The sequence below is a fragment of the Muntiacus reevesi genome, chromosome 16, assembly GCF_963930625.1.
Source record: "Muntiacus reevesi chromosome 16, mMunRee1.1, whole genome shotgun sequence".
Lineage (NCBI taxonomy): Eukaryota > Metazoa > Chordata > Mammalia > Artiodactyla > Cervidae > Muntiacus > Muntiacus reevesi.
Window position 1 is genome coordinate 35,439,001 of NC_089264.1, and position 13,851 is coordinate 35,452,851.

Below are 13,851 nucleotides of genomic sequence, written 5' to 3' on the forward strand. Positions count from 1 at the left end.
GCAGGAAACATGGAAATGATAAGGGGGAACTACTGGCTTGTGAAAAGAAAAACATTTAGCTTTCTTCTATGTGATTCAGAAAGCCAAGTTGGGATTTGATAGAAGCCTATCAAAGGCTTTTTATAAATAAAAGAATATAAGTAAAAAATAGAATATTTGTTGATAAAACTTTTTATAAATAAAAATAAAACTCTGTGTTTACTAGTGTGTGGGATACAAACAGAATGACCGGATTCCGGATTCCTGTGCTTACCTAATCTGGCTGAGATGAAATTTAGTTCTCATTGCTGGTGTATCTGGCTACCAAGTATTCAGAAAACCTTGGCAGATCCTCAAAACTTCCAGAGACAGGTGGTGTAATCTGCATCTGAATCACTAAGGACAAGGCATGGCTTGCAGAGAGGCATGGCTTCAGACAGCAGCAAATCCAAGAGAGTAGTGGTTTAGAACACAACAGTGTTAATAGATCACTGAAGTTAAGAAATCTAGACTTCAAGTAGCCCTATGGCCATTGGAAACCCAAGAGTAAAATGCAAAATGTTTCCACTGTATTTTTGGTTTTATAGAAGTTACATTTTTAATTACACCATTTGTTATCATATAATAGGCTTATTTTTCCAATATACATTTTTAAAGTCTCAATTTTAATGTCTACCTTTTTAATAGGTAAATATTGCCCAACATACCTCACATAAACAAAAACATTTTGGAGTTCTCAAAAATGTTTTAGGAGTGTGCCTTGCCATGCCAAGCTGCTTTGGTCGTGTCCGACTCTTTGCTACCCCATGGACTGTAGCCCGCCAGATGTGTCTATCCATGGGGATTCTCTAGGCAATAATACTGGAATGGGTTGCCATGCCTCCTCCAGGGAGTCATCCCCTTACTGGGCTTTAGTTTCCTTCTTGACAATTATCTCTACATGATATCACTCTAAATATGTACATGCTTATCCGTCTCTTCCACAAAACAACGGTAAACTCTCCGAAAGCAGAAACTTGCGGTGATTACTGTAACCCCCAGATCATTAAATAGAACCTGGGACACAGATGACTTAACAAATGAACAGGATAACTATAAAGTTAAATATAGTGAAAAAGTATTTAGCTTCTGAAAAGATGAATAAGCAAAAAAAATTTTTTTAACTAGCATAGTGACTTTATTTAATGTAAGCATAAATATCTAAAGCAAATAGCGCCCAGCACACAGACAGGGGGTCTCAACAATGTTATGTCGTTTTTGTTACCTGGATCTCCCCTGAAGGGATTCGGGGGACATTTCCCCAGTTTATTCCAGCTACATGCCCAGTGACTGGATTAGAAAGTGGCACACAGTGAAACTCTCAATAAATGTCTGCGGGATGAACGCGCACCTCCCTTCTACCAGAGGGTAAAACGTGGCCCGAGAAAGCGCCAGGGCCAAAGCAATTTCAGGAGTTGAGAGCGAAGGCGGGAGTGGTACAGGAATACCTGACTCCGCAGGAGGACTCGCTCCACCGTACTTACTGATTCTCCTCTCCACACAACTGTGTTAAATCCTAGCCTTCAATTCTCAAGGTTAAAAAAAAAAAAAAAGTAAAAGCCTGGTTGCCTGTGAGTCTGGAAATAAAGCACCAAACGAAAGGTTTCCCAGGCATCCCACAGACGCCAACTCGCCCCGGACGCTGTCACATGACCACTTACGTCACGTGACCCGCGGGCACCAGCTCCAGGCACCATTTTTAAAATGGCGGCTCCACTGGGAGGCATGTTCTCTGGACAGCCACCTGGACCTCCGCAACCTCCGCCGGGGCTCCTGGGCCAAGCTTCGCTTCTTCAGGCCACTCCAGGCGTTCCGAGAACTTCTAACAGTACCTTGGTGGACGAGTTGGAATCATCTTTCGAGGTAAGATGAGACGTGGGCGTTTGTGTTCCCAGCCTTCCCCCACCCCAGGCATGCTGCGCGTGCGCAGGTTATCTCTTTCAGCGATATCTCCACCCGCTTACAAATAGGGAACCGGGTTCAGAGAGCGTAAGTCACTTGCTTTAGTCGCCACATCGAGTCGTGGCCGAAATTCTCCTTTAGTACGCTGCCTGGAGAATCCCGTGGACAGAGGAACCTGGCAGGCTACTAGTCCACAGGGTCGCACAGAGTCGGGCAATACGGAAGCGACTTAGCACGCAAGCACAGGCTGGCGAATATGCGTCACCTTGACGTTTCTGGAGGCACGCAGACTGGAAGTTTATCCGTACCCAATCGGGGGACCCTTCTTGGTTCTCCATAGGTTGTTCCTGCCTCACTCCAGCCTTGGTCCCGTCCTTGGTTTCCTGCGTTCCTGCGTGTTACGTGCTCACCCTCTAGACTGCAGTGTCTATCATTGTGTCCTGCATCCTTTCCACTGGGCTCCACCCTTAAAGGGTCCTGACGTAGTGGGTCTCTTGGAGCCGAAATGGAATTATTTAAAAGTTACTGTAGGGGAAGTTGGTACTAAGACTGAGGGAGGAGGAGGAAAGCTGGGGGGTAAAGAGAGAGGCAGAGGTGACCCAGACTTTTGAGTTTTGCTGAAACTCATTTTCACTTTGGTTGCATATGACAAGTTTTAAGTCAGAATAGTAATAGATGGTGTGTCATCCAAATATTGCCCCAAATGGTAATTATATAAATATGTAATATTTCCTCCCTTCCACATCCATATACAACTACAACTTAGATGTAATGGGGTCATCAGTGCCTCAGCGGTCTGGGAGATTTTTTCTGTTTTTAAATTGAAGTGTAATCGACATATACTAGTTTCAGGTGTACAACACAATTTGTTATTTGTATGTATTGCAGTGATCACCACAATAAGTCTAGCTAATATCTGTCACCATACATAGTTACAAAAAATTTTTTTTAAATTACTCTGTACATTCCATACCCATGACTTGTTTATCTATTTTTAAAGATTTATTTGTTTGTTTATGACTTCACCGGGTCCCCTCAGGTCTTCATTGCTTTGCACGGGCCTTTTCCAGTTGTGGGGAGCAGGGGCTGCTCTCTAGTTGGGGTGTGCAAGCTTCTCATTGCAGTGGTTTCTCTTATTGTGGAGCACCGGTTCTAGGCCTGCAGGCTTGAGTAGTTGGGGTGCACAGGCTTAGTTGTTCCATGGCATGTGGGACCTTCCCAGACCAGAGCTCAGACCCATGTCCCCCAGATTGGCAGGTGAATTCTTTACCACTGAGCCAGGAGGGAAATTCCCATGACTTATATTTATAACTGGAAGTTCCTGCCTTTTAGCTTTCACCCATTTCACTCATCTCATCACCTGTCTCTGGCAAGCGCCAATCTGTTCTGTGTATCTGTGAGCTTGGTTTTATTGGTGGTGGTGGTGGTTTTAAGGTTCATTAATAAGTGAGATCATATAGTAGTTGTTTTTCTCTGGCTGACTTACACCCTCAAGGTCCATCCATGTCACAAATGGCAAGCTTTTGTTCCTTTTTATGACTGAATAATATTTGTTGTGTATGTGTGTATGCCATAACTTCTTTACTCATTCATCCATTGATGGACACTCACATTGTTAACATATATCTCAGCTATTGTGAATAAATACTGCAATGAACATGAGGTACAGGTACCTTTCTGAGTTAGTGTTTTTATTTTCGTCAGCTAAATATTCGTATGTGTATTGTGTCTTATTTATCTGTTTATTTATTTGTATTTTTTTAAGGGGAAGGAGGAGACTAAAATTCCTGAGATGAGTTTTCCTCCTATCCTCTCTGTGGCTCTGCTGGTGCAGGAGCAGCCCCAGCTTTCTTTGCCAGCTTGTGACTGGCTGGCTTCCTGGATGAGATGTTTTCCAGTAACCACAGGTTTCACAAAGCAGGTGCACACCCCCTACATCCCAAATCCAACAAGGGTCACCTTTCAAAGTAATACACAGAATGGGCAGTCTGTTTTTCCAGTTTCTTGATTGTTACAGGATTTTCCCTGGAAAAATCTTTGATTTTTCTGAAGGGTAATTGCAGGCAGGAGAAAGGCTCTCACATCTGAATGATGGCCTAAATTTGAACCTAGACTTGCCTGCCTCACACCTAGTGTAGTTTGCTTACTAGCAAACGAGGTCAGTGCTTTCCTGAGGTTTGAGATTTTCCTTCCTCACCCCCCCACCCCCACGCCAGGTCCCATCTGGTTCTCTTTTTGTCCTTTCTGTTCTGTGATCGCCCTTCTTCGTCCATTTCCTGAGAGTTACCCTTGCACAGAACTCCTGTGCCTCTAGATCCATGTTCCTTTATAGAGAATCCTTCACTGGGACTTGTTTGTTCATATGACACCACTTTCTCTTAGGTTGTCCAGTCAGTCAGTAACATGTATTTATTGAGCATCCACATTGTGCCAAACAGTAAGATAGGTAAAATTCCCAGCTGCTAGTAAGGCACAGCTAATAATGAACTGAGAGGATGGCACAAGATCAGTTAACCAGGTTAAAAACAATAATGCAGGGCTTGAGGTTGGAGCATGAGCCTGAGGGACACCATTTTGAAAGAGTAGACAGGGATATCCTCTGAGTAGGTGACAGTTGACCTGATTCCTGAATGTGTGATTATACGCGTCATGTAAGCATCAAAGGAAGGAGCTACAGATGGGACTGGAATAGGGATCCAGGCCCTTGTGTGGAATGAGAGCTGGAAAAGGAGCAGCAGTGGGAGAGAGACCAGATGGGGTGCCTGCAAATACCAGCTTCCTATGTGGGCCTAATGGGCTCAGTTTACCAAGTTTCTTCATTGACACAGTGTCTTGTCGTTTGGTATGCAAACTCAGAAGCTGTTAACTAATTGAATGACATCAGGAGAAGTTATTTCTTACTCTAAGATTCTTGATGTGTAAATGACATTTTTTTCTTCTGTGATATTTTGATCACACAGGCTTGCTTTGCTTCTCTGGTGAGTCAAGATTATGTCAATGGTACAGATCAGGAAGAAATTCGAACTGGTAAGAATTCCGTCATTGCTGATTTTACATTTGGTATGTTTCAGTCCTGCTGTATCCTGAGAGAACTTTTCCAGGAGTAAGATTTGTGTAGTCAATCTATATATCTCTTGTTTTTGTTCAGTTTATTGACATCTCATGTCACTCATAATGAACCACTTAAAATGAATGAGCTTTTCATGTTGGTACCAAGACAGAGAAGGCCAATAGTGTGTACTGCTTTTTAAAGAACTAAGTTTTGTGCTTCTCCCTTCTCGTCCAAGTTCTGTCCCCAGACAGGTACTTGTGATTTCTTTGTACTGTGTTTTAAATGTTTAATTTCAACTGGAAATCGTGATGTTAACACGTTACTGACCAGGGGATTTTCACAGAAATGAATGCCTGTGGCTGGTGTTTTGTTATGTAAGTGAATATTGAAACATCTCTGGTCAATAATGTTTGGGTAATGAAAGACATGTATATGTCCCTGGTCAATGGTTTGTTAATTGCTGGATCTCTGCATTGTCTTTCTTTGGAAGAACTTTGCACTGTCAGTAGGCCTCTTATTCACTTTATAAATGCATGGATTATGTGCTATTTAATGTTGGTTAATACATAGGAGGTCAATATTATTGCTGTGGGTAGGATTAAAACCCCTGATCCCATCTGATATTCTGACTGTTCATTTATGAGAGAGAGATGTGTGTCTAGTGTTTTTCTTAATTTAATATTTTGGTCTTTTTTTTTTTTTTTTTTTTTAAGGTGTTGACCAGTGTATCCAGAAATTCCTGGATATTGCAAGACAGACAGAATGTTTTTTCCTACAAAAAAGATTGCAGTTATCTGTCCAGAAACCAGAGCAAGTTATCAAAGAGGTACAAGCTCCGCTTTCTTCCCAAATTTAAGGAAGAACAAATGTTGTCAAAATTCCATTTACACTTTAACCGAGGTGCTCCATTTGCCCACTAGTTATAGTGGGGCTTCATAGCTCGAGTGTAAAGTGTTGGTTGTCAGTGTTCATGACAACCTGCACCTTAGGAGTAGGGGTGGAAAGCAGGGCTTCAAACAGAGCGGCCTCTACTTGTTTCATACATTAGTTTCTGTGGAAGATTTTTCTTTTTTTTAAAAAAAGGTTCTACTGCTTGAAAATATTGAAAAGCTATTAATGTAGATGATAAATTCATTTTGGATAGAAACTAGTCTGTATGTCCCTGGTGCCTTACACACAGGAAGGATTCTAGGCAGTTTTGTTCAAGGAATCAAAAAGTTAGTGTTCTGTTCCAGGTTCCTTGAAACTCAAGATTTCATTTATCTCAGTTATTTGAAACCAGAGTCTTGGAAATATATTGAGGTTGTCATTAATGGCATTTTGTGGGTTGGGCCAGGGTCTGCTCCCTGCAATGTGGAAGAGAGAAGAATCTTCCTGCCCAAAACACAGCAGTTCCTTCAATGGGAAAAACCAAATTGGAATATTTTAAAATAATTTTTAAAGTAACTTCTCCCACAAGCTGAGCAATCAGTTAAAATGTTTTTATTCTTTGATACCAGCTATTAAGATGAATGGTAAGAAGATGATATTCTTAAAATTCACCATATCAAATCATTTCCTGATTTGAATACCTGAGTGATAGTTTAGATATGTTCAAGACCAGGTCTTAATACAGAATTTTAATACTGTCATTCATTAAAAAAAAAAAACTCTTAAAAATGAGAGTTTACTACTTCATAATCTGAAATGATAGAATGGTAGCTGTGGATTCTTTTAAAACAGTTAATATGTGTTTCAGATTCTCAAGTGTTTCGATTCTTCTCATAGTAGGCTTTGGATATAGAAATTCTGGGTGCCCAGAGGCCAGGATAAAAAAGAGACTGATTTCTTTTTGGCTGCCCTTTGGTAGTTTGGAATTTTGTGACTTGTTGTATTACTTATTAAAAGAACATGAATTAAAAATAACTCAGTGTTAAGCAGGCATCTTTCATGGAAAGAGTTGCTTTGGGTTATTCAAATTATGCAGCTAAGCAGAGTAATCAGCCTAGTATGGCTTAATTGATTCTGTTTTGAATTTACTTCTTAGTGCTCTTAACTAATCAGGAATTATGTTCATTTTTCATGAGTTTGCTCTGACTTCATTGCTTTGATTGCTTTCATTTGTAGGATGTCTCAGAACTGAGGAATGAATTACAGCGAAAGGATGCTCTGGTCCAGAAGCACTTGACAAAACTAAGACACTGGCAGCAGGTGCTGGAGGACATCAACATGCAGCACAAAAAGCCAGCCGACATCCCTCAGGGCTCCCTGGCCTACCTTGAGCAGGCATCTGCAAATATCCCTGCACCGATGAAGCAAACCTGAGGAACAGCCACCCGAACACGGGCTGGTGCCTGAGTCAGCCCAAACACTGTTTCGCTAACATCACTTCTTGTAGACTTGACATTTTGGGAGAACTCTTTGCCAGAGAATGAGATGATTTTAGCTTTGTGCTCTCACCTAAAATTTTCCCCCTATTTTTGTAAGTGTTATTTCTTGAGTACTTTATAAAATGCTTACTGCTGTGGTATAAGACAAGTATATTGTCTTTAGCAAAGTTTAAGATTGTTAGTGTGATGCTATTTACAGATTCCTTTTATGTTGTTTGTTTTTTTTTATGCTTGCTTTTACATTGCTTTTATTTTTGTATGACTCAATCTCTGTATTTTCAGTTTTAGATTAGTTTGTATGATATGAGGGGGGAAGCTTGTATGATGGAGCTGCATATCAAGAGGATGAGGATTTTGGTTGTAGGCTTTCATGATAATTTACTGTTCATTGGCAGTGTATAAAAATATGCAACTTTTTTGTTTTTCAAGACTTTGAACTACCTCAAGAAGAGGAGTCTAGTGCACAGTGTAAAACTTCCAGAGCCTCACAGTGAGAATATTTTATAAATAGATCGGAAGAGGAAGAGGATTATAATATCCTAAGTTAGTGTACTGACTGTTACTGTACTTCAGTAACCTAGTGCTTTAGAAATCCAGTAGTATCCTTAAATTAATGTTGACTTTTATTTGGGGTAAGTTTATCTTTTGTGTAGTGTTTATTTACTTTTGGGGTGCAGTGGTGGGAGCAGTGATAATGCTAGTGATGTTCACTTCTGCAGTAATGAATCAGCTTAACACAGTGGACCCTGCCCTCAACAGAGGCATTGGTGAATATGAACTTGCTGTGATCATCTCTTGAGTTTTAAGTTTTGTGTGTTTGTTCTGCTCTTTTGGAGCATATTTTTCTGTTAACAAAGGTTCTTGCTAATGGTGTTGATTCCAAGGGACTGGGATCTTGGAGGTGAGAGGCAGGCTGCAGGGTGCATGGGAGAACTCGGTGTGGGGAAGATATCTAACCCTCTGTTGGCCACAAAGTCCATCTCAGTTTCTCTGTTGAACTGTTGTTGAGAAATACAAACCGGCATTGTGCCCTGTCTCCTTAGATAAGGCTTTCCTTTCTCTGTTGTTTACAGTCCTTCATTAGATTACACCCCATCACCCTCAACCAGTGCAGCACTGTCTTCTGAACAGGCAGTACTTCTGTGACTCAGTGTCTTGGCTGACTTTGTTTTCTCTGGTCTTGAAGGCCCCGCCCCACCCACCTTGACATCCACTCAAGTTTCCGTCTGGCCTGGATGTCACCTGGTCTCCACAGCTTCTGAAGGCCGTCCATCGCATCCCCAGGACACAGGACCTCTTGTTTCTTCTGCCAGCTTGGCAGAAGAAGTTGCTTGGTTCTCCCTCTGGGTTAGTGATCTGTCTCTTTGTTCTCATGAAGAGTAGGCATTATTCCCCTCTGAATACAAAGGGACCATATGTTAACTTTTTATACATAGTACTTGTTTTTGTGCGCTTAAGTGTATGATACATAGCCTGAGGCCAATGAATTCCTTCAGTCAGAGTGTATAGATAAAGCTTTTAAAAGTTGTTTTTAATCACATTACCTGATTTCAGGGTTGTTAACCTGGTCATCTTATCCAATCAGAAACTCTGATTATAGAGACTGTTCTATTTGGTGCTACTAAAAATATTTTGAATTAATGGTGTACCAGTTATTACCATTTCTTTACTAAATTCAGAAGTTTTCTGTCAAATAACATTTTACTAAATATCTTTTTCATTTTTCGTGATGTATTTTGCTGGTCAACAAGCACAGAAAACCCAGAGGATGCCGCCTCCTTCGAGGAGAAAATAATGAGGTATCCGCTGGGATTTCGCTAATTCTCTCAAGGGATGACAGACCCACCCACACTTTGAGGGCATCTTTATTCCCTTCCTGTTCCCTCTGCTGAAGCGTTTACACTGTGTAAGACAAGCCTTTCCTTCAGTGACGTGAGGCCAGGCCAGTCGCCTTCTGCTGGGTTTAACCCGCTGGGGGCTCTCGTCTGCAGGTCACTCCCTGCGGCTCAGTGTCCTCGGCCTCCCGTCTTCAGCATTCCCGTTGTGATGCCTGAGCCCCGTTGCCTGGCCCCTCATTCAGTCTCCAGCTCCTCCGCATGCTCTCGCCTGCTTCACTTTGACACTTCTTCATCTTTTTTTGAATTCATTGTCTTTAACACATCTTAACTTTCCTCTCTTGTCTTCTGCCCAGCCTGTAAATGTTGACATTCCTCAGGGTTGGTCATGGGCCTCTGGAGGCCACGAAAGAGCCCTGCTCAGTTTTCTCAAAGGCCCTACCCTTCCTGGATACAACAGGCAGAGTGGGGCTAGTGGGGCCGCGTTATTTCTGTCCAACATAGACTTGTTTAATGGGCAGCCAGTCCTTACTCTGAAGCTCCTCAGCCTGACCAAGGCTTTTTCTCCTGACTCTGCTGCTATCTAAGGTTCTTGCCCAAATCTTCCTTGGCTCTCTCTACAGATGTCAACTCTGTATCAAAATATGAAGGCTCTTCCTGCCTCCTCCTCTTAATTCAACACAGGTGTTTCTCCTGAGAAGGGGGGAGACCTGCCCCTGACATTAGACACTGATTCAGCACTGCTGGGCTGTGTTATTCTATGAGACAGAAGCAGTCTAAGGATACCAACCTCCTAGACAAAGCTACTCTGAGACCATGATAGAGCAAAACAAACCACTTCACAACTCTTATAGAGTTATAGAGCTTATAGCACAGGAAAAAATAAAGGTCACACTGCCACCCCTCAAATACCAGACATTGTCCTGGCTAAAAAAGAAGTGACTGCAACTTTTTTTAACCATTTGCAGCTTTATCTCTAGTCTGCTCTCTCTGTTGTTCAGTCGCTAAGTCACGTCCAACTCTTTGCGACCCCATGGACTGCAGCATACCTGGCTTGCCTGTCCTTCACTATCTCCCAGAGTTTGCTCAAACTCCCATCCATTGAGTTGGCGATGCCATCCAACCGTCTCATCCTCTGTCATCCCCTTCTCCTGACTTCAGTCTTTCCCAGCATCAGGGTCTTTTCCAATGAGTCAGGTCTTCACATCAGGTGGGCCAAAGTATTGGAGTTTCAACTTCAGCGTCAGTCTTTCCAATGAATATTCAGGGTTGATTTCCTTTAGGATTGATTGGTTTGATCTCTTTACTGTCGAGGGGACTCTCAAAAGTCTTCTCTAGCACCAAAATTTCAAAGCATCAATTCTTTGGCAGTCAGCCTTCTTTATGGTCCAGCTCTCACATCTGTATATGACTACTGGAGTAAGATAAGATCCAGCCATAGAGGTTCCTCTCCTTTCTGACAGTATCCAGTTTGGAGTGAAGCCCTGCTCTTTTAGAACCTCCTTGAAACTATCCAATGCCAAAATCTTACAATAGGACCTTTCTAAAACACTTTCTGAGCAGCCCCACGATTCTTCATGATGGACCTTCTTCCCCTGTTCCAACAAATAATAAACCCAACTCATTCACCTGTAGCTAGGTGTCTGGTGGTCTTTGCTCCTCCAGCTGTCTCAGTGAATACCTCCTGAAGGGCCTGACTGACATGCTGCTGTGAGCACGGTCTGAGAGAATCGACAGGACGGTGAGGTTGGAGACTGACTCACTCACTGTCCAACTGGCAGGAAGATCCATCCTGAGTGGGATGTGAGGTCCAGTCACCAGCACAAGAGGGTGGCCTCATTATTGATTTTACCAGTGCTGCCCTGGGCAAGTGTCCCAGTGGAAGGGAACTATTGTCAATGCACAGATTCAGTGTTGCGTATAAAAACAGTGGAATTGACTGGTTTACCCTCCACTGTCTCGACTCACAGCAAAGGGACAATGACAGAATAACTGTTTAATGCTCAAAGGCCTCTGAGTTCCTGCGGCATCATTGGTTATCCCCTGCAGGGGGAGAACAGACAACTGAGAAGCTAGTAGGAGGCAGCAGATCAAAACCAGTGCTGCACCTAGGGGATGATGGTGGAGATTAGTGCTCTTCTTAGAAACCTGAAGGATGCTAGGAAACTTGTGCCAATCATAGCTCCATTTACTTTCCCAGACTTGCCCGTATAGAATCCAGGTAGAGGCTGGAGACCGAGTATATAGCAAGCAGCCTCAGTTGCACCTGCTGTTGCAATGATACTGGAGCAGTAATAAGGGCTCAGGTATGTAGTGTGCAAATACTGATTGGACGACTTCATTCTTTTCTCCCCCAGTTAAGAAACAGTTGGCAACTGGAAAATGTTCCTTTCCAGTTTTGTTCCAGGAATACATTAATTCCTCCTCTTTGTTATAGCTTAAAGAGATACCCTGTTTTCCTCCTAAATAAATTCTGAATCAGTTCATTTCTCTTAATGTCTGCTGTTAACCTCCAAGCCATCCCCATCATCTCTAGACCACTCTGCTCTTGAGAGATGAATGGAACCAGATTATGCAAAAGAAAACAAGAATGTTTTTTCTCTCGAATTTCCTTATCATTATCATTTAGGGTACAGAGAGGGAGAATTTGATTCCCTGCTGGTGAAGGTGTAAATTGCTAGAAACTTTTTGGTAATATTACACAAAAAGCCTAGGCATACCCTTTGATGCTTTATTTCAATACTCAAGGAATATTGAGTCCTATGTCCTAAAGAAAAATATATCCTATGTCCTAAAGAAAAATATGTCCTAAAGAAAAAATGATAGATGCATGCCAAGATGTACTTAGCAAAGATAATTATTTGTGTATAACCTCAGAATTTAGCATGATCTTGGTTAAAACTGATGTGGGGTCTCAATAAAACTCTGTCTCTGTTGCATGTGTTATGCTGAGTTAAACAGCCTCCTTTGTTAGTCATCAGGAGTTGCACAGTAGTGGGAAAATATTTCAACAAAAATAGAATTACTGTATGTACTCTTTTTTAAAAACAAAACACTATCCTATAATGTTACCTTAAGCAGGAAATAAAACTAAAAAATACTTGATAGTGAAAAGTAACAGGGCATGTTACACAGATGGTAACAAGTATTTGCATTTAAAAAAAGTATGTTATTGGGCTACATGTTTTAATTAGGTAGTAAATTTACTTTCAAATTGTGAGTCTGAGTTGTAATTGCATTTCTCTCAAAATGACCCAAGTGCATGAGCAGCTACATTTTATTGAAGATGATCTGACTGAGGTTAATGTGAAGTCCCTGTTTCCAAGTTCAGCATTTGTATAATTTCACCTCTGAAAAATCAATAGAAGTCACAACCATTTTTATTGCCCAGTTGTTTAAAGTTTTATTCAGAGAGCAAAGATTTGACAGTGCATGGGATAGACAATTGTTTATAGGCCACCTGCTGGGCCAGCACCAAAGGATTGAGAATATATTTTTCCCACTGAAAGCTGTATTGAGTTTGTTAAATTGCAGTGCTCCATCAGAGGATCAGACAACTCATCATGGACTGACAGCAAGGTCAGCACTGAACAGCCATTCCCAGTTCCCTTTAATCTACTGAGCATCCATGCAGTGGGGAAGCAATGCACCACGAGGCAAGACTAGAGGTTCAGTAGGTCTTTGACTTCAAAGAACAGATAGTCTAGAAACCATCACATACAATCTAACTGATGCTACAGTCATTGAGGTCGAGATATATGACAGGGTGAGGCTCCATTATTCACAGAAAAATCCTGACACGGCTTAATTCCAGTTCATGATTAGAATTATTGCCCATATTTTGTTTAAACCTCAAAAAGCCCCTTTGAGGTAGGTGTTACACCCTCTGTAATCTTCATGTCCTGGACCTAGGAAGTCAAAATATTTGATCCAACTATGCCAATGTCTGCTATAGTCCATTCTTAGTAGTTTGGTTTGGTTTTTAAAAACTTGACTTTCCTGGTTATTCTGACTTTGTTTTATTTCCCTTCCTATTGAGGTTACGTGTGCATTTTGGAATTATTTACATAGGAACAGTTTAAAGATGATCAGCATCCTAGGAAAAATGAAACTACTTTCAAAGTAGACCATGGAAAGCACAAAGTCTGATATTCCACAAGGTGGTGTGCAGTCTTATGGACACTAGAAATATGTATAGGTCATCAGTAACATTAATAATATTTCACTATGGGTGCTTTCTGATAACATTGGCTTGTTTCATCTTAACATCACAATGAAACAGTATGAAATGTTAATGTAAGAATTTGTTTTAGCTATATATGTAAATCATACTGCAAGCAAGTTACTTGATTGGTTGACTCTTTAGTTCATTCTTTCAATCAGGTGTTTCAAAAGAAATGTTTTTCAAATATCCTCTTTATGCTTTCCCAAGGATCAGTTTAGAAAGAAAAATATTTGGTAAACCATTCCTGGTGGGCTGAACCTTGCTTCTGTTGGACTTCTTTGGGTTGGGCTGTATCATCATCTTGTGTCCTAAAAACAAACAAGTTTTCTTAGATGGTTTTGAAAATTATTCAGTAAACAACTTAATATGCTATCATCTTTTCAGTGAAAGATAACTACTGCTTTACTCTTCAAAAGATCAGTAGCTAGAAAAAGTTGTGAAGGATGAAGA

At 41.3% G+C, this 13,851-nt stretch overlaps 2 protein-coding genes across 3 annotated transcripts in view; one reads left to right on the top strand and one right to left on the bottom strand.

The window, feature by feature from the left end:
• Positions 1-1,707: 1,707 nt before the first annotated feature.
• On the top strand, positions 1,708-12,107 carry MED28 (mediator complex subunit 28). Its single transcript, XM_065907097.1, has 4 exons — positions 1,708-1,881; positions 4,881-4,947; positions 5,686-5,798; positions 7,079-12,107. Exons 1-4 carry the CDS (start codon positions 1,723-1,725, stop codon positions 7,274-7,276), a joined length of 537 nt encoding a protein of 178 aa, XP_065763169.1. The 5' UTR covers positions 1,708-1,722; the 3' UTR covers positions 7,277-12,107.
• A 144-nt stretch (positions 12,108-12,251) lies between these two features.
• The window catches only part of FAM184B (family with sequence similarity 184 member B), a 117,723-nt gene continuing 116,123 nt past the window's right edge, over positions 12,252-13,851 (bottom strand). For both annotated transcript variants that reach the window (XM_065907096.1, XM_065907095.1), the window contains exon 18: positions 12,252-13,709. In XM_065907096.1, coding sequence (XP_065763168.1) covers positions 13,616-13,709 — 94 coding nt within the window. In that variant the 3' untranslated portion in view covers positions 12,252-13,615. The remainder of the gene's footprint in view (positions 13,710-13,851) is intronic.

Excerpts from the sequence above, each read along its gene's own strand:
- MED28 (XM_065907097.1), top strand. The coding sequence starts at position 1,723 with ATGGCGGCTCCACTGGGAGGCATGTTCTCTGGACAGCCACCTGGACCT. Across the intron at positions 1,882-4,880 it reads AGTTGGAATCATCTTTCGAG|GCTTGCTTTGCTTCTCTGGT; the intron begins GTAAGATGAGAC and ends TTGATCACACAG. Across the intron at positions 5,799-7,078 it reads CAGAGCAAGTTATCAAAGAG|GATGTCTCAGAACTGAGGAA; the intron begins GTACAAGCTCCG and ends TTTCATTTGTAG.